General features: G+C 38.5%; 3 protein-coding genes and 1 non-coding gene across 4 annotated transcripts; 3 read left to right on the top strand and 1 right to left on the bottom strand.

Annotated features, from left to right (window-relative positions):
* The first annotated feature begins 94 nt into the window (after window positions 1-94).
* LOC141825647 (protein BUNDLE SHEATH DEFECTIVE 2, chloroplastic) lies at window positions 95-2,279 on the top strand. The gene is made up of 4 exons (XM_074713031.1): window positions 95-397; window positions 522-558; window positions 1,566-1,649; window positions 2,002-2,279. The coding sequence occupies exons 1-4, from the start codon at window positions 95-97 to the stop codon at window positions 2,052-2,054; spliced, it is 477 nt and encodes a 158-aa protein (XP_074569132.1). The 3' UTR covers window positions 2,055-2,279.
* Window positions 2,280-2,553: 274 nt separating this feature from the next.
* Window positions 2,554-2,625, bottom strand: TRNAG-UCC (transfer RNA glycine (anticodon UCC)). The gene has a single exon. It is a non-coding gene; the product is annotated as a tRNA-Gly (tRNA).
* Window positions 2,626-3,898: 1,273 nt separating this feature from the next.
* LOC141822942 (serine/threonine-protein phosphatase BSL2 homolog) lies at window positions 3,899-15,229 on the top strand. The gene is made up of 21 exons (XM_074710237.1): window positions 3,899-4,548; window positions 4,822-4,882; window positions 5,020-5,098; window positions 5,273-5,352; window positions 5,437-5,531; window positions 5,631-5,730; window positions 6,088-6,157; window positions 8,466-8,567; window positions 8,650-8,731; window positions 9,615-9,794; window positions 11,836-12,100; window positions 12,242-12,485; window positions 12,747-12,917; window positions 13,098-13,336; window positions 13,421-13,505; window positions 13,613-13,711; window positions 13,777-13,976; window positions 14,050-14,125; window positions 14,217-14,352; window positions 14,445-14,584; window positions 14,671-15,229. Exons 1-21 carry the CDS (start codon window positions 4,197-4,199, stop codon window positions 14,752-14,754), a joined length of 2,940 nt encoding a protein of 979 aa, XP_074566338.1. The 5' UTR covers window positions 3,899-4,196; the 3' UTR covers window positions 14,755-15,229.
* Window positions 15,230-16,128: 899 nt separating this feature from the next.
* Window positions 16,129-16,800, top strand: LOC141823692 (uncharacterized). Its single transcript, XM_074710955.1, has one exon. The coding sequence runs from the start codon at window positions 16,129-16,131 to the stop codon at window positions 16,798-16,800; it is 672 nt and encodes a 223-aa protein (XP_074567056.1).
* The last annotated feature ends 380 nt before the right edge of the window (window positions 16,801-17,180 follow it).

Raw genomic sequence — 17,180 nt, 5'->3', positions numbered from 1 at the left:
AATTTTAAAACTTTGGGGAGTATTTTGATAAAAGGAAGCATGATTTTTTTTTTGAAAAAGAAAAAAAAATTATTTAAAGGGAATTAATTACGTGATGTTGCCCTTCTTCTCTTCAATGGCCACTCTCCCTTCACGCCACTTATCTTCTTCCTGCTCTGCTCCTTCTCCCTTGCTTCCTCCTCTATCCTCTCCATGCCACCTCCATAGCCTCGCAGAAAGGTGCTGCCGCTGCCCGAGGCTCTCCTCCTCCTCTTCCTCTTTCCCTCACAAGTCCGCCAGGCCCTTCCGCGCCTCCGCTTCGCTGTACAGCGGCGGGAGGCCGCTCGACACCCAGACGCTCATCGTCACCGCCGCCACGATCGCCGCCGTCTCCCTCTCCCTATTCCTCGGCCTCAAGGTTGGCATTTGCAGATTTGCTGCTTTTCCTTACCTTGGGCCTTTTTTATTATAATAATTTCGGGGAAATTTGCGATTTTTTTTTGGTGGAAAGTGATTGGATCTTTCTTTCCGCTGCTTTTTAGGGCGATCCGGTGCCGTGCGAGAGATGTGGCGGCAATGGTATATCTTTTTGCTGGTTCTGTTGACTTCGTTTTACTGTCTGAAAAAGATCATTTTATTTTGCGAATCAATTTCTGTAAAGAAAAAGATCAATTTTGAATCCTGACACTTGTTTTGTTTTGTTTAGGTGGGAAAATTTCTTCAATTGGGGTTGGGTTTATGCACATTTATAAATTGCATTAGGTTATCTTGGAAATTCAATGATCTTCTATTGCTAACTAGTTTGCTATATTCAGTTGCATAGCAATTCAAATAGATACATGAGTCTTTGGTGTTCTGATTGTGTTGGTCCACATGCCTACACGTGTCTACTACTATCATTAACCTCAGTCGACTGTTTGCATTGCAATTCAGCACTAGAAGTTAATTTCTCCCAGAAAGCAGGACTATTTTAACAATTGGTATCATAGTGGGCATATCATATTTACTTGTCTTTGTGAATAGTTGAATAGATGTGGATCATAGAGTTCTCCGTTGGAGTGAGGTCCGCTCATATCATAACATAGGCGAGTTTTAGGTTTTAATGTAGGGCAGATTTTAACAACTTCACCCATGGTAGCTTAGTTTTGTTGATTCATGGGTGTGGTTCTTCTTAAATGTATTTTCGGTCTTGCAAAGTTGGAAGGCTCATTTATGAAAGCAACAAAAAAATATCTATAATCATATGAAAAATGTGTCAAGGTGTTGAAGTTGTTGTATGTACAATGGATCATTCAGAAAATCATATCAACTTGAACAGAAAAGTTATGCTTATGCTAAAATGTACGCTATAGAGTGCATGTTACATGAGGAATAACAACATCAAATAGAAATGTTACTTTTGCAATATGTATTATGCACATTAAGTATCATCCCTTTGCAATTTGTTTGATGCATAACTTATTTGAGAAAGGTAAAGTCCCAGCTGCTCTTAGCAAACTGTTTAGGCAGCATGCTAACATTAACCCTTATGAGGAAGCAAGTTTATTTCTAGTCAGAATATCTTAAATTTTCGCTCTTTCACTTAGGTGGCACGAAATGCGTCTTCTGTAGCGATGGTAAAATGACACAGGAAACTCGTCTGGTTGATTGCAGGGTGTGCAAGGGTGCAGGTGTTTTCTTATTCCTTTTCCACACTGTTTGTTTTCAAATGTTAAACTCTTAGATTTTTTGGAATTTCATATAATATATTCCAGGTCAAGCATATTATTATCAATATCGATGTCATATCCGAAAATGCATATCAATTAAAGCTACAGAAATAGATAGTAGCCAATCATACATTTACAATGGTGACTCTTCACTAGTACATGCTTACAGCATTCTGTCAAAAACACCTTTTGCTCAAATTAGAATTGACATCTCTATTCAAATAGGTTATCTACTATCTCTTGAAGATCTGGTTCATCCTTAATGTTTTCAGCAATTTAAGGCTTCTGAACACTTCATGAACTGGTGATGCAGGACTTATACTCTGTAAAAAATGTGGTGGTTCCGGATACTCAAGGCGGTTGTGAGACTATTGTCGATGTACTCACTACTCGCAATCAAAAGTAGAGAAGGGTTATGATCAGTTAGTTCAGAGATTCAATCACCTGAGAAGTTTTTTGCTTTTTTTTTCCTTCTGAGCTCAGATGATGAAATGTAAACAACATGAAAGAAATTGGGTAAACAAATATTGTTATGGGAGTTTTCAACTCCAAATGCTTATGTATATTCCATGGTTTCATATGGTAAAATTAGTGTCCTTTCATTCACTAACTGGATTACTCATTGTATCATGTAATTTTGTCAGAAATGGTACTTAATTGGCCACTAATGATAGTTTTGCTTTGATTTATGATTTTGAAGTGAAGCCATGCATATACTTCTCCCCCCTTTGTTATTATAATTTGTGAAAGATCTCCCTGATCCGGTAAGCTTTAATTCAGAAAAAAAAAAGGTGCTCTCTGTAAATAATTCTGTTACTTAAAATCGTAATCAATAGAGTGATGTTTACCTCCTGGAAAAAATAAATGCGTTTGCCGGGAGTCGAACCCGGGTCTATTGCTTGGAAGGCAATTATCCTAACCGTTGGACTACAAACGCTGTTGCTTTGTTGTTTCATAAAATTTTATTGTTGCATTCATTGCACTCTCATGAGAGCGACAACTTCTTAATAGTTCAGTTATAAAGATCTTCAACAATTCTTTCCCATCTGTCAGACATATAATGATCAGTAAACTTGTACATTTGATCGATTCCTTAGAGCCATCTTCACCATATTGCTCATGGATCTCAGGTTTCTCAGGATCACTCAAAACTTTATATAAGCTTTGGCCAGCTCCATGAACTGAGAGGGATGTCATTTATCAGAAACTCAGAAACTTCATAAATACAAGCCAGGAAACTTACATCCATCAGTAATTTACATCAAGTAACTATGCAAGATCGTTCATCAGATCACAGAAATAGAAATTTTCTATCATAAACAAATGTATAATATATATATATTATATTTACTTATAATGCCCTCATTACAACCTTATGCAATTAATAGTAGTATGACTCGACAACAGTAGCTTTAATTTCCGTGCTGGATACGCCCCATTATGGCCAAACCGACTGCCCGGCGGCACAACCACCGGCCCGAGCCGGTATGGCCATAACGGGGCATATCCAGCACGGAAATTAAAGCACTGTTGTCTAGTCATAGTACTATTAATTGCAGAAGGTTGTAATGAGAGCATCATGAGTAAATATAATATATCCACCGGCCCTAGCCGGTTACCCCGCGCATCCGACGGCGCAGATCGCTCCACCTCACCGCTGCCCGATCCCCGCTCCCCGCCCGCCAAACAGGTCGACCTTTATTCCTCGGCGTCCGGCTTACTCTAAATAAAATGACGTCCTCGAAGCCATTCAAAATAGGAATAGAGATCAGCGATACTTCGACATTAAATGTAACTGAGTCGATCGGTACCCGTTTTTACCTTTCGTCTTAGTGGACTACGGAGAGTGGCCCCTACATGAGAAACCGAGTGATGTGTAAGGTAATCAGTTCGGAAGGTACGATGCGACTGACGCATTCGAAGCCATGAAAAATTAAATTTGATAAGCTGAACATTCAATAACTAAACTAGCCGAAAATTTCCGAACCCGAAGTGTACCTTTGTTAATATTGGAGGTAGGATATTCCTGGTGGACCACGTGATAGATGTGTCTAATCGTGATCGAGGTAATTGATCGGAGTAGATGGGTGGGGCTGTTCGAACTGGTGGATTGTTTCGCGGTGTGCCCTTTCTCTCTCGCGTAGCGCTATTTTTTTTTTATTTTATTTTTATTTTTATTTTTGTTTTTTAGTTTAATGCTTGCTTTCTGCGAGGGCGATCGATCGAGGGAGGAGTGGCGACGGAAGAGGGAAACGGAAGGGGGAAAGCGAGGTGCTTCTGTTCGCCCTTTTTGCTGTCGATTTCCGTGGTTGGATCCGACGGGGCGGAGTATTTGGGGGTTCAATTGGGCCCAGCGGTGGCAGATGCGGCGATCTCTCGGCCCTCGTCGCTCGAATCGGGCTGCGTGATGGTGCTGGATCGTCCTAAGGGCAGTCGGCTGGCGCCGGAGTCGTAAAGCGCTTCTTTTTTCTTCTTCATCGGGCCTGATACCGGGAGCTGCCCGGGGAGATGGAGGTGGATACCTCGATGTCGACTGATTCCGACCATGATCCGGCCGCAGATAACCACCACGATGTATCGGGGGAGACCACGCCGCAGGAGGAGGCAGCGGAAGCGCACGGGCAGCCTGTCATGGCCGGGCCGAGGCCCGCGCCGACGTACAGGGTTGTTAATGCGATCATCGAGAAGAAGGAGGACGGGCCTGGGTGCCGCTGCGGGCATACACTTACTGCTGTGCCCTCCGTTGGGGAGGAGGGAACTCCCAACTTCATAGGCCCGAGACTTATCCTCTTTGGCGGTGCGACTGCCCTGGAGGGCAATTCGGCAACGCCGCCGTCACCGACGGGCAACGCTGGAATCCGTACGTGCTACTGTCAATTCTCAATAGTAATAAACGTTCTTCCTCTCTTCGATCTCTTAATTCTTCCGCCGGAGGACTTTTAGTCAGTGATGATTGAAGCCCTAGAATTAAGATATGGAAGTTTGTTTGTTTTTCCTTTTCATGGAAGCTGACTTAGGTGTCATGTTGTTCTGGAAAATGATTTTTTTTTTTAAGAAGAAGAAGAATTGTCTTGTAGGAGCTTTTAAATAATTTCAGTTACCAAAAAGCCATATTTTTGTTCTGGAATTGCAGGTCTCGCAGGTGCAACTGCAGACGTTCATTGTTATGATGTGCTTTCGAGCAAATGGACAAGGTAAAATGCTGATTAATTACAAAATGGTCTATGCCAAGCCTTCCAACTTAGCTGAATTTTGTAATGAATGTTGCTTTTTTAAGCAAAGTATCAATGTATTGAACAAGCATGATCGTTGTTCCTTTATTCTTTATCAGATTAACACCACTTGGAGAACCACCGTCACCCAGGGCTGCACATGTTGCAACTGCAGTAGGAACTATGGTTGTAATTCAGGTATCATATTTATATTACTAGGTTAATACTATTCTTCTTCATGTATGTGAAATTAGCCTAGGATATAAACTTCATTCTTTTAAAATTAAGTCATTAGAAATTAACGATGTTTTTGCCAGATACCATTTTGAGACAACTTTATAAGCTGATTTGTCTTATTATGCTTAAATCCAGGGTGGAATTGGCCCTACAGGATTGTCAGCCGAAGATCTTCATGTTCTGGACTTAACACAACAAAAGCCACGTTGGCACAGGTATGTTTACATCCAGTCAATCATCATTACTATCTTGTTCATCTTTAGTTGCTGAAATCTGATTTAATCTATTTATGAACATAGAGTAGTAGTTCAAGGACCCGGCCCAGGACCACGTTATGGTCATGTGATGGCATTGGTTGGACAAAGATTTCTATTAACAATTGGTGGCAATGATGGTGTGTTCGTGTAGACAAGATCATGTTATTTACATACTCCAAAATTGCATAGATATTTGCTCCAATAAAGTTTGAAAGGAAATGGGTAAATTGTGTTAGGAAAGCGGCCTTTAGCTGATGTTTGGGCTCTTGATACTGCTGCCAAACCATATGAATGGAGGAAATTGGAACCAGAAGGTGAAGGACCACCTCCATGCATGTAAGTATGGGACTACTGATATTTTCTTGGCTTTCACTCTATCATATGCTGCTGCTTCTTGATGTAGTTAATCTGGGTCTCTGTAATGTTTTTAGTTAATTGTTAGGTAACATATAGAAAATAAATTGGCATTACACCTCCAATTTTTTTAATCTGTCATTTTAAGCTAAGCCGATACACTTAGAAACTCTCACTAAGTGAATCCTGATTGTGATACTAATTGTAGCCATATATTTGTTGTGATTGTACAAACAAGATATGGCAGGAGCTCTTTGACCATGTTGTTTTTAGTTGTGAAAGTAAAACCCATTCACATTTCAACGAGTTAAAATGTAACCTTACAAGTTCTTTTGTTAGGTATGCAACTGCAAGCGCACGCTCTGATGGTCTTCTTTTGCTTTGTGGAGGAAGGGATGCTAGTAGCGTGGTGAGTGAAACATTTTGGATTTCAATTGACTTACTGTATTACATGCAGAATTATGTTTTATTCTTTCATTGATTTTCTTGTGTAGCACTATAGGGGAATCTATATTACAATTTGTTTGATGATATGTATTGGCACTAAAATAATAATCAGTTGATGTTTCTCCAAAGTACAGAATATGAGAGGGGTGAAGGGAAACAAAAAGAGAACTCTAGTTAGCATGATTAAAAGAGTTCTAAGTTCTAAATGCTATTAAATATCACTAGTGTTTTTATTTATGTAGTGCTCAATAATCACAACATTTGTATCAGTTGGCCCCCAACATATGCTGGTGAAAACTTCATGCTGAAGCTTAGGACTTCTTGTAAACTTGTTGACAATAAACAGAAATGAGAGTGATGGAAAAGATGGGTAGCAAGCAGAATGAATTCCACAATGCAGGGAGTTGGGAAGATCGGAAAGTACACATAAAGAAGGGGGAGTTAAAGAAATATTTCTGCTCCTTTAAGATGGCATCCTATTCAAAGAAGAGCAAATCTTGTTGCTCCTATTTCTCTAAATTTCCAAGTTCGGACAAACCTTTACACAAATGCTAAACTGAAAAATAGGATACATTTCTTGCTTTTTATTATTAAATGGCATTGTGTAAGTTGCCTATGTAAAAATGTTCTTCTTTTCCAACACTAAAAGGTTATTTGTGGCATTTGGAAATCAAAAAGGTTGGATATAAATAATATTGGATGATTATCGAGAAAAAATTGGATGAACTGGATTATAATTATTTGATAATGTTTGTGGGTGTGCATGATTGCATCTTTCTCATGTGACTGGGTTTGACAAGTTGTAAAGGAGTACTAAATACTGTAAGAGTTATGTTTTTATTTTTTAATTTGTACATCTTGCATATGCTTGACTGAAGATAGTAATTTGAATTTATCTGTTGGAGCAGTACCAAATTTAGTCCTTTAATTTACTTTGTAAAACTTTGAGACTAGACTTTCAAGCATGTTAGTGGGAATCAACTTTTCAAAGAAAAAACACATTTTCTTAAAGTAATTATTGTTTAAACTAAAAGTATGAGCACCAACATAGATCTCTTTTATATTGCACATGCTTGAATTTCTAGACCATATTTGAAAATCTTGTTTTCTCTTGCTTGAAATGGGGTGATGTTCCATTTCATGTGGGTGTTGAGATGTGGAACTATGTAGAAGCATTTCTTCTAGCTCGAAATGCCACTGAAAACACATCAGAGGGTGATCAAAGCTTGTGACCATGATAGAGGACTATTAAGAAAGTTATGACATGCAGGTTAGATGGCCAGGAAGGGCAGTGAGTGGAGTTTGGGGAAACAATACAAGCAAGAAGCTTAGGCAACAACCTTAGAGAATGAGAAAGTTGTCTTCTTTTCTTAATCCTTAGTTTAGTTTGTAAGACTTTGAGACTAGACGTTCAAGCATACCAGTAGGCATTCTTTTAAGCTCCTGAAAAAAATGTCGCATTTTCTTGAAACAATTGTTGTTTGAACTAAAAGTAGTACTACCCACTCTGACTATGTACTCTTTATATTGCATGTATTGGAATATCAGACAATAGTTTAAAATTTTGTTTTTCTCATGGCTGAAATGGGTGAGATGTATTGTTTAGTGTGGGTATTGAAACAGGAAACAATGGAGAAACATTTTCTCTATCTCAAAATCTCATCTAAAACACATTGGAGGGTTATCAAAGCTTGCAAATGCAATAGAGTGGAATTTGGGGAAAGAATGTAGCGCCAAATCCTAAGTGTCAGTCTCGTAGAATGAAAGTACTTTTCGCCTCCTCCTCTTCTTCCACTAGAAGGGTATTTTAATTCTCTCCTAGTCCTGTAATTGTAATTGGTCATCTCATATAGGCAGGACAAGGCTGTTTTGTTATTTAGAACTGGGCATGGGAAGTGTTAAACGTGGTTATCTGTTGGACTGTCACCATGCCTTGGTGACAGTGATATTTTACCCAATGTAAGACTACCGTAATAGACAACACGGTTGGCTTTCTTGTCAACTCCATGCATATTATCTACGGCTTTTCTTATGACTATTTAGGAATTTGTTAGAATTAGATAAATAAAATAATCACATTTCTCCAACGCTTCTGGTCTTGTGAAACTTTTATGGTTTTCCATTCCCTTGGATGATAAGATGGTTAATTTGGCAGTGTAGCAATGTTTTACCAATAAACTTACAACTTTAAATCTTTATAATTGTTACTGTATACCAGTAAATTGGTTACTTGGTCAGCTGATTAGCAAGTTCTTGTGCTAATTCTGTAGCCTTTGTCGAGTGCATATGGTCTTGCAAAACATCGGGATGGTCGCTGGGAGTGGGCTATAGCTCCTGGAATTTCTCCATCACCAAGATATCAACATGCAGCTGTACCTATCTTGTTTTAATATGCATCTCTGCACTATTGTGTATGCATGTCTATGCAGTTTAATTTAAGAAGCATTCTATTAGGTTTTTGTCAATGCAAGACTTCATGTCTCTGGTGGGGCTCTTGGTGGCGGGCGTATGGTAGATGACTCTTCAAGTATTGCTGGTTAGTCTACTTGTACTAATTGTTAAAACTTTTGGTGAAATTCCTTATGTGGATTCTTTGGATATTGCAAACTTAATAAGTTAGAAGGGACTATTGACCTGTTTATGGTCAAACACAATTATGCCTACCAGAACCTAGTAATTTCTGTTGGCTTGTGTTATTTTAGCAAGCATATCGAATATCCAGGTACTATGGTTCCTATCTATTATGCATGCTTGCTTAGTCATTTTGTTTCAATTTGTTGCAGGAGGATATAATCATCACATCTCTTTCCTTTGCTTACTTTACTGTGGTTGCTCTTTAATTCACCCACCTCATGTTAGGTTGACAATTCATGTTTATCATCATAATCATGCGGTATTATTTGCTAACTGAAACATGCTATGCTTGATATGAATAAGGCAATTAGTTATCTGAGAAATGAAACACAAATGTGTCTCATCTACCATGCAGATGACATGACATGATAGGCTTGTCATATTGTTTTATTTTGTGAAAGATAGTTCTATTGATGTACTTCTTGATCTGTATAATTGACAGTAATTGTATGAGTAAAACTTATCTTGTCTTCATAATTACATTTCAAATAGTTTGTTACAAGTTGCGACAACATGATTGACAAATTTAATGAACATATGATAAACATGTTAAGCTGTTTGATCCATGTCATGTATACAGTTATACAATCTCATGTATGGTTTCCATATGCATATGGGGGGTTCAAAATTTTGCCATTGTCCTCTCCATGCATCCGTGTTATGTCTTTTTTCCTTGAGAATGGCAATAGTTTCTCAAACGTCTCCACTAAGAATTTGATTTATGGATTTTCCATGATGCAAATCTACAAATTCTTTAATTGCTACTTTGTTCTTTTATGGATCAGTATTGGATACTGCTGCTGGAGTTTGGTGTGATACAAAGTCTATTGTCACAAGTCCCAGGACAGGTAAATATAGTGCAGATGCAGCTGGTGGTGATGCTGCTGTTGAACTAGCGAGGCGCTGTAGGCATGCGGCTGCTGCAGTTGGTGACTTTATCTTTATTTATGGAGGATTACGTGGAGGTAGGAATTAATTGTGTATTAACTTTGCTAAATCTTAATCTTTTCCTAACAAAATTTACCCCTCTATGCGATTTCCATCCTTTTGAAACATGAAAAATATGTATAAAACATGAAAGATGTGTATAAATGACTACTTTAGAATTTCAAAGTTTTATTTTATTTTGAATCCACGGTTCTTGTTTTTTTCCTCATTTTGGTGCTTAACTTCATATATTATTGGAAATTTCTTGGCTGGGGATAACTTTGTGATTGCTTATGGATATTGTATTCAGTTTTTGGTTGTTCATGTATTGTTGGGTTTAACAGAAATAACTCACATATATGATGTTTTACAGTTTCGAGTAAAATTAATGAATCAGTAGTAGAATATCACATATGCTCAACATCTTGAATGTTTATGATTAGAGTTGCTAATTCTTTATGGGATGTAGCCATATTCCAGATATCATCCTGTATTTGTTTGTTAAAATCTTTTATTAGTGTAGCGCAGAGCATGGACAGAGTTGCAAGTACCAGAGTTCATATTAATTAGATAAATAGGGCAGTTTGCACAAATCACCATAGAAAACTTTGGCTATTGTGGCCGATACCTCCAAAGGTTTCAAAACTTCAGGAAGATTCTCAGTTAGAAGAATTGTTTTAATGCTGTTTGGATGACAGGGCTTATAATGCTATGTAGGAGATTTGCTCATTTAGGGCTTGGGTTCAGGTTTTATGTGGCCGTTTGATTGTCAGATGACTCAGTTCAACTAGACGCATCTAATGTGTCCACCACTTGGATAGCAATTCATCCTGAGCATAACCTTTCTGATTGATTGGGCATTCTCACTTGACCTTATCTGGGCTGTGGAGGTCATAAAGTCATAAGGATCAAGTTGTTATTTTAACTACATGTACAGGAAAAAAATGTTGCATTCCCATTTGGCCTAGCTGATCTGGGTTGTGGAGGTCATACAATCATAAGAACCAAGTTGCAATTTTAACTACATTAAAGGAAAAAATTGCTTGTGCACCAATTTCAGAGTGTGTGACTAGGTCCTTATTTTGATACCTAAAATTCATAACTTCTTATGCTATGTTACTACAATATTTACCACCCATTAAATTTCTTCTGCAATGACCCATCAAGCCATCTGATGAATAACATTATTCTCTAGTTCCAAGTCCTTGCATGTTTAGAGTATCTCATTTCTACTTCACCCTAGGTGGTGGATGTCAGATTGAGAAGCTCCAATCACTACATACATCACTTTTAGTATTTGTCGTGTGTCACCACATCTACAACAACAACAACAAGCTATCTCAATGCTTGTAGTTGGTTACATGGATCTTATGCAATTGAGTTCTATGGAAAGATTATCATCTCTAGTAGTATCTGTCATTTAGTTTTATTTAATTATATTATTTTTTAAAATCTAACTTTTCTTCACGTGATCAAAAGTGATTAGTGACCTTAAAATAGAGTGTAATGGTGGAATTAAGAACAACCACAGTTGATCCCCAATTAATTGGGATGTCTGGCTCATTATTTCTATTCTAACCTCGGACTTAGAATCTCTTAATTGTTTTAGTTCAATTTTTTTATTTCATTTTATTTGTTGCAGGCTAGCTTACACCTAATTACTAGTGAATATCTTTTTTTTTTTCTTTTCTAGTTCTCTCTTGTATACATATCCATCTCAACATTCTCATTTTAACATTAACTTTTCTATATGTTATTCTTCTAACTACCAACACCTTATCCGTTGTTTGACGACAACTCTTTTTACTAATAATATCACCATTTTCTAAGAATAGCTCTAGCCAGACTATAGTCTGGAATTGCATTTTTTGTGGGGTTGAATAAGTTAATATTTAACTAAGCACTTGACCACAAGCATAATGAAGTATTATTCTTTTTTATTCATCTAAGTAGCATATAGACATGAGTTTGTTGCTCTTGGATTACATATTGACAGAGGGTATTAAGTATTTTAGCTCAGTCAAGATTTGGGATTAACACTACATATGTTTTTCATGTGTTTTTTTTTTCTTTTTGTAGGTGTGCTTCTTGATGATTTACTTGCAGCTGAAGATCTAGCTGCTGCCGAAACAACCAGTGCTGCTTCCCATGCTGCTGCAGCAGCTGCTGCAAATGCACCTATAGGAAGAGTACCTGGAAGATACACTTATTCTGATGAAAGGGCAATCCACGAAAATTCTGAAACAATTTCTAATGGTGCAATTGTAATGGGAAGCCCTGTTGCTCCTCCTGTCAACGGTGATATGTACACTGACATAAGCACTGAAAATGCCATGCTGCAAAGGTATATAACTGTATTCACTTTCTACTATTTTAACATAATTTCTTTGCTTTATCTGCAAATTTCTGGTTTGCTGTAGTCGAAAGGAGGTTATAATTCCTTGGATTTGCTGCAATGGATTACTTGGGACTTGTGTTGTTGCAGGAGACCAAGCAAAGGAGTAGACTATTTAGTTGAAGCCTCAGCAGCAGAGGCTGAGGCAATTAGTGCCACTTTCGCAGCTGTTAAGGCTAGACAAGTTAACGGTGAAGTTGATCAATCACCTGAGAGAGATCGTGGTTCAGAAGCCACACCAAGTGGGAAACCAATCTCAATCATGGTTAAAGTGGCTGATCCTTCTCTGGAAGTTAATACCCCACCAACCGGAGTTCGACTTCATCATAGGGCGGTTAGTATAGTAATGCTGATGTGGATTTTTGATATCGTCTTTGTCATATTTACAACTAATCAACATTTTACAAACTTCATTCTTTATCTCTTCTAGCCCAGCATGCACACATAAAGAGAAATATTGTTCGTGTTTGAATTTGTGTAATTTGTTGCAACTGATAAAACACAAGAACTTCAGAAGTTCATCATTCTATTCCAACGTAGTAGTTTCAAAAAAAAAAACTATAGAACTTGAAACTCATTTGTGTAAATTGTACAGGTTGTTGTGGCTGCAGAGACAGGAGGTGCTTTGGGCGGAATGGTTAGGCAGCTTTCAATTGATCAGTTTGAAAACGAAGGCAGGAGAGTCAGTTATGGTACGCCTGAAAATGCAAGTGCAGCAAGGAAATTGTTAGATAGGCAAATGTCTATAAATACTGTACCCAAAAAGGTAAAATTCAGTAGTGCTAAAGAGAAAGCTATGGTAACTGTGTTGGCTTGTAATAGAAATTGAAGAGCTTACTTTTAGATTGTTTTCATGTGCATATCATCTATCATTCAACCACTCCATGAATTTCTCAGAATGATTTCACCTCATTTTTTTTTCCCCATGTAATGACTGTCTGTGCAGGTTCTAGCACATCTTCTGAAACCTCGAGGTTGGAAGCCCCCTGTGCAGAGGCAGTTCTTCTTAGATTGCAATGAAATTGCAGATCTCTGTGATAGTGCAGAGAGAATATTTACTAGTGAACCAAGTGTTCTGCAGATTAAAGCTCCTGTCAAGATCTTTGGTGATCTACATGGTCAGTTTGGGGATCTAATGAGATTGTTTGATGAGTATGGTGCTCCTTCAACAGCGGGAGACATAGCGTGAGTAGCTTAGTTAGGTGCCTGACTTGCAATTTGATACATAGAAACTCACATGCAATGCTAATTATGTTTTTTGACCTTCAGCTACATTGATTATCTGTTCTTGGGAGATTACGTTGATCGGGGCCAGCATAGTTTGGAGACTATTGCTCTTCTTCTTGCATTGAAGGTATTATTCAGATGAACAGATTCAAGTACTGTTAGATTTTTTTCCATTAAAGAAATAATGCCTGATAAAGATAAATCATTCTTATGTGTGTTATTTGGCTTTTAAAGGTTGAGTATCCTCATAATGTGCATTTAATTCGTGGAAACCATGAGGCTGCTGATATCAATGCTCTATTTGGCTTTCGGATTGAGTGCATTGAAAGAATGGTACATTGTTTATTTGTTGATTTTGTTTCTTTAATCAATTTCACCAATCCCATTATCTGGAATAGGGAGAGAGGGATGGCATCTGGGCGTGGCATCGCTTTAACCGACTTTTTAATTGGTTACCCTTAGCTGCATTGATTGAGAAGAAAATTATCTGCATGCATGGTGGCATAGGTCGGTCCATAAATCATCTGGAACAGATTGAGAATCTTCAACGTCCAATAGCTATGGAAGCAGGCTCAGTTGTTCTCATGGACCTTTTGTGGTTTGTATTTCAAATGCTATTATCCCTTCTTTCAAGGTGTAAATTTTGAATTGGTTATTTTCCTGGCTTTTAGGTCCGATCCAACAGAAAACGATAGCGTTGAAGGGCTGAGACCAAATGCTAGGGGTCCGGGTCTTGTTACTTTCGGAGTAAGTGTTTTGTTTTGAACTAGTTGTGTTCTTTCTTCTTTTTCCCTCTGTTGATGTCTGGAACATCCAATCTCTTTTCTCATGACTGCAGCCTGATCGCGTTTTGGAGTTCTGCAATAACAATGACCTCCAGTTGATAATACGAGCCCATGAGTGTGTGATGGATGGTTTCGAGCGCTTTGCTCAAGGGCATTTGATTACTCTTTTCTCTGCAACCAATTATTGTGGTAAGAAAGTGTTGGAAATGCTTAGCTTAGTTCCAATGCCAGTCTTTCCCCTTCCCTTCTGTACTCAAATTCTCTCTCTTATCGATGCACAGGTACTGCAAATAACGCAGGAGCGATTTTAGTTCTAGGAAGAGATCTTGTTGTCGTCCCCAAACTCATTCATCCTCTACCCCCTGCCATTCATTCTCCTGAAACATTGCCGGAGAATCACACGGAAGATACATGGATGCATGTATAATATTTCACCCATTCTTTCATTCTTGTGTGCAAGTGCCTGGGCTCTCTTTCCTTCTGATCCTCTCTTTATTTGACGTGCAGGAACTCAATGCGAATCGACCTCCAACACCAACCAGGGGCCGACCTCAAGCATCAAACGATCGAGGTTCCCTTGCCTGGATGTAACACTACATATCTTCAACACGTTGACCAATTCTACTCAACGGTGAGGCCCAGACTCAAAGAATCACTCTTCTTTTATCTCTGGACCAACGAAAATAGATCTGTTATGGTCCAAAGTGCAAGAGCCACGAAAAAGCTTGGTTCATGAATACGAATCGCTGATGTCCTACCGTTGGTTCGCCTAGATAAAAAGCTCACAAAGATTGTTTCAGTTCATTCGAGGCGATACTGTGTATATGTAGCCGTTCAATAGATGAGTGAGTGTACGTGCCAACATCATCTTCCCGTGGTTTTGAATTATTATTCAATGTGTTTCCTATATTATGTATTCTTTCGATACGTTTGGTTCACTGTGTGAAACATGTTAGTTATTGTAACAATGCATTGTAGGATTTATGGGCATCTTATGAGAGATCAAGTTTTGTATGGGGAACACAATTTTCAGGTTTACAAGGGATCGCCATTTTATGGCTTAGTGTGTTGTGTTTGTTCTTCTCTGCTTGTTTAGGGTGATAATCACACACACACACACACAATTTTATGGCTTAGTGTGTTGTGTTTGTTCTTCTCTGCTTGTTTAGGGTGATAATCACACACACACACACACACACACACATATATATACACACGGTAACACAACTCATGTACAATTAGAGGTTGATTTTTGTTGTCTTTGGAATATAGCTGAGTTGGTTACAACGGAGCAGAGTTGCAGAAGAGAGTAAAGATTGACAATATTCTCCTTTGTTGTGGTCAATTGTAGTTTTTCGATTTATCTACTTACAGATGATCGTGAGGTCGATCGTGTAGGATTGCTGGGGTGACAGATTTCATCTTTTTACAGAAGATAGGTCAATTTTTGTCCTCTGGGGTATAGTTGAGTTGATTACGATGAAGTAGATTTTCTGAACTGGGCAAGGGTCGAAGTTCAATAAAGCTGAGGCAATACCTACTCTTGTTGTGACTAATTGCAACTTCTTGATTTACCTTCTCATATATGGTTGTAAGGTTGACAATGTGAAGCCGCTGGGATGGCAGATTTCATCTTTTATTGAAGAAGTGATCTTTAAAATATTCATCTCGAATTCTAATTTTCTCATAGCATCCATGTTGATATTAATGTGGATAGGTGGATTACAGTCGTCAAGTTTGTTTCTTTCTAAATTTATTTATTTATGAAAATAAATAATAATTTCGTTTAGCTACTTCCCTTCTCCTCAAGCCAAATGCCCATATTAAGCCAATCTTGGTCCCCCTAAAAGACAAGGACCACTTAATCTCTCCCTATCACTTGTTTTGCTCTTAAACTCCCACCAAAATCATTATAAATACAACCAACCTCCCTCCCTTCCTCTCTCAACCAAACAAGGAGGTGATATGGAGTTGGAGTACTCCCTTAGCAAGCCAAAACCAAGAGCAAGAGCACTCCCTGACGAGGCAAAAAAACTATCTATCACCCTCCTCATGATCTCCCTCCCTCTCCTCTATGTCGCCCTCCTCCCCCTCCCCCTCTCCTCCCTCCTCCACGACACCGTCTTCTGGTTCCTCGTCTCCAACTCCATCATCCTCATCATCGCCCTGGACTCCAATTGCATCTTCTCGTCGAACCATGCGTGTGATTTCTATGATGAGTTCATCAAGCATAGTCGCACAAGGCAAGTCGAACTGGCTCTCCCCTTTCCAACAAAGCCTTCCATGAAGATAGCGGATTGCACTGACCACTGCGAGGAACAAAGAGGTGCACCTCCGGCGAAGATTGATGATGATCGCAAAGAGAAAGAGGTGCACGAGAATTCAGTGAACAAAAGGCTAACGCCTCTTAACAAAAGTGCCAGCACGAAGTTTGAAACGTCGTCGATGGTCGACGGGCCAACGATGGCGCCATTGCGGCGGTCGGCGACCGAGAAGAAAATAGAGTATGAAGTCCGTGACGATGAGGAGGAGACTGAGGCTGATGAGTACTCGAGCATGTCGATCGAGGAGCTCAATGAGAGAGTGGAAGAGTTCATCAGAAGGTTCAACAGGGAGATGAGGCTTCAAAATGAATGAATAAAGGCTTTTAATTTGATTCTAGCTAGTTAATGAAAACATTAATTAGTATAAGAAAATAATAGATTATGGATTGGTTAAGAATGAAATGAACAATTCAAATTATTTACACCTTAAAACTGAAGATTATTTTGTTTATGAAATTGTAGCTATTCACTTGATTTCTTAATGAGGAACTATTTGTTAGATCCTTGAGACAGCTAATAAGCACTAAGATTTCACAAATCCTTAAAAAAATAATAATTAAACATCAACATCTCAAATGACCTGCTAATTAGGATATACATAACTGGCCTTATATATGTTGCCTTATCACTTGGGCTCTTTCATATCCATCCATGCATATTCGTTGCAACTTGTAATGTTTAAAAATAATAATA

The sequence above is a fragment of the Curcuma longa genome, chromosome 3, assembly GCF_044706935.1.
Source record: "Curcuma longa cultivar G26 ecotype Majalengka, Jawa Barat chromosome 3, ITB_CL_G26_1.1, whole genome shotgun sequence".
NCBI lineage: Eukaryota > Viridiplantae > Streptophyta > Magnoliopsida > Zingiberales > Zingiberaceae > Curcuma > Curcuma longa.
This window is presented reverse-complemented; position numbering and strand designations above follow the sequence as displayed.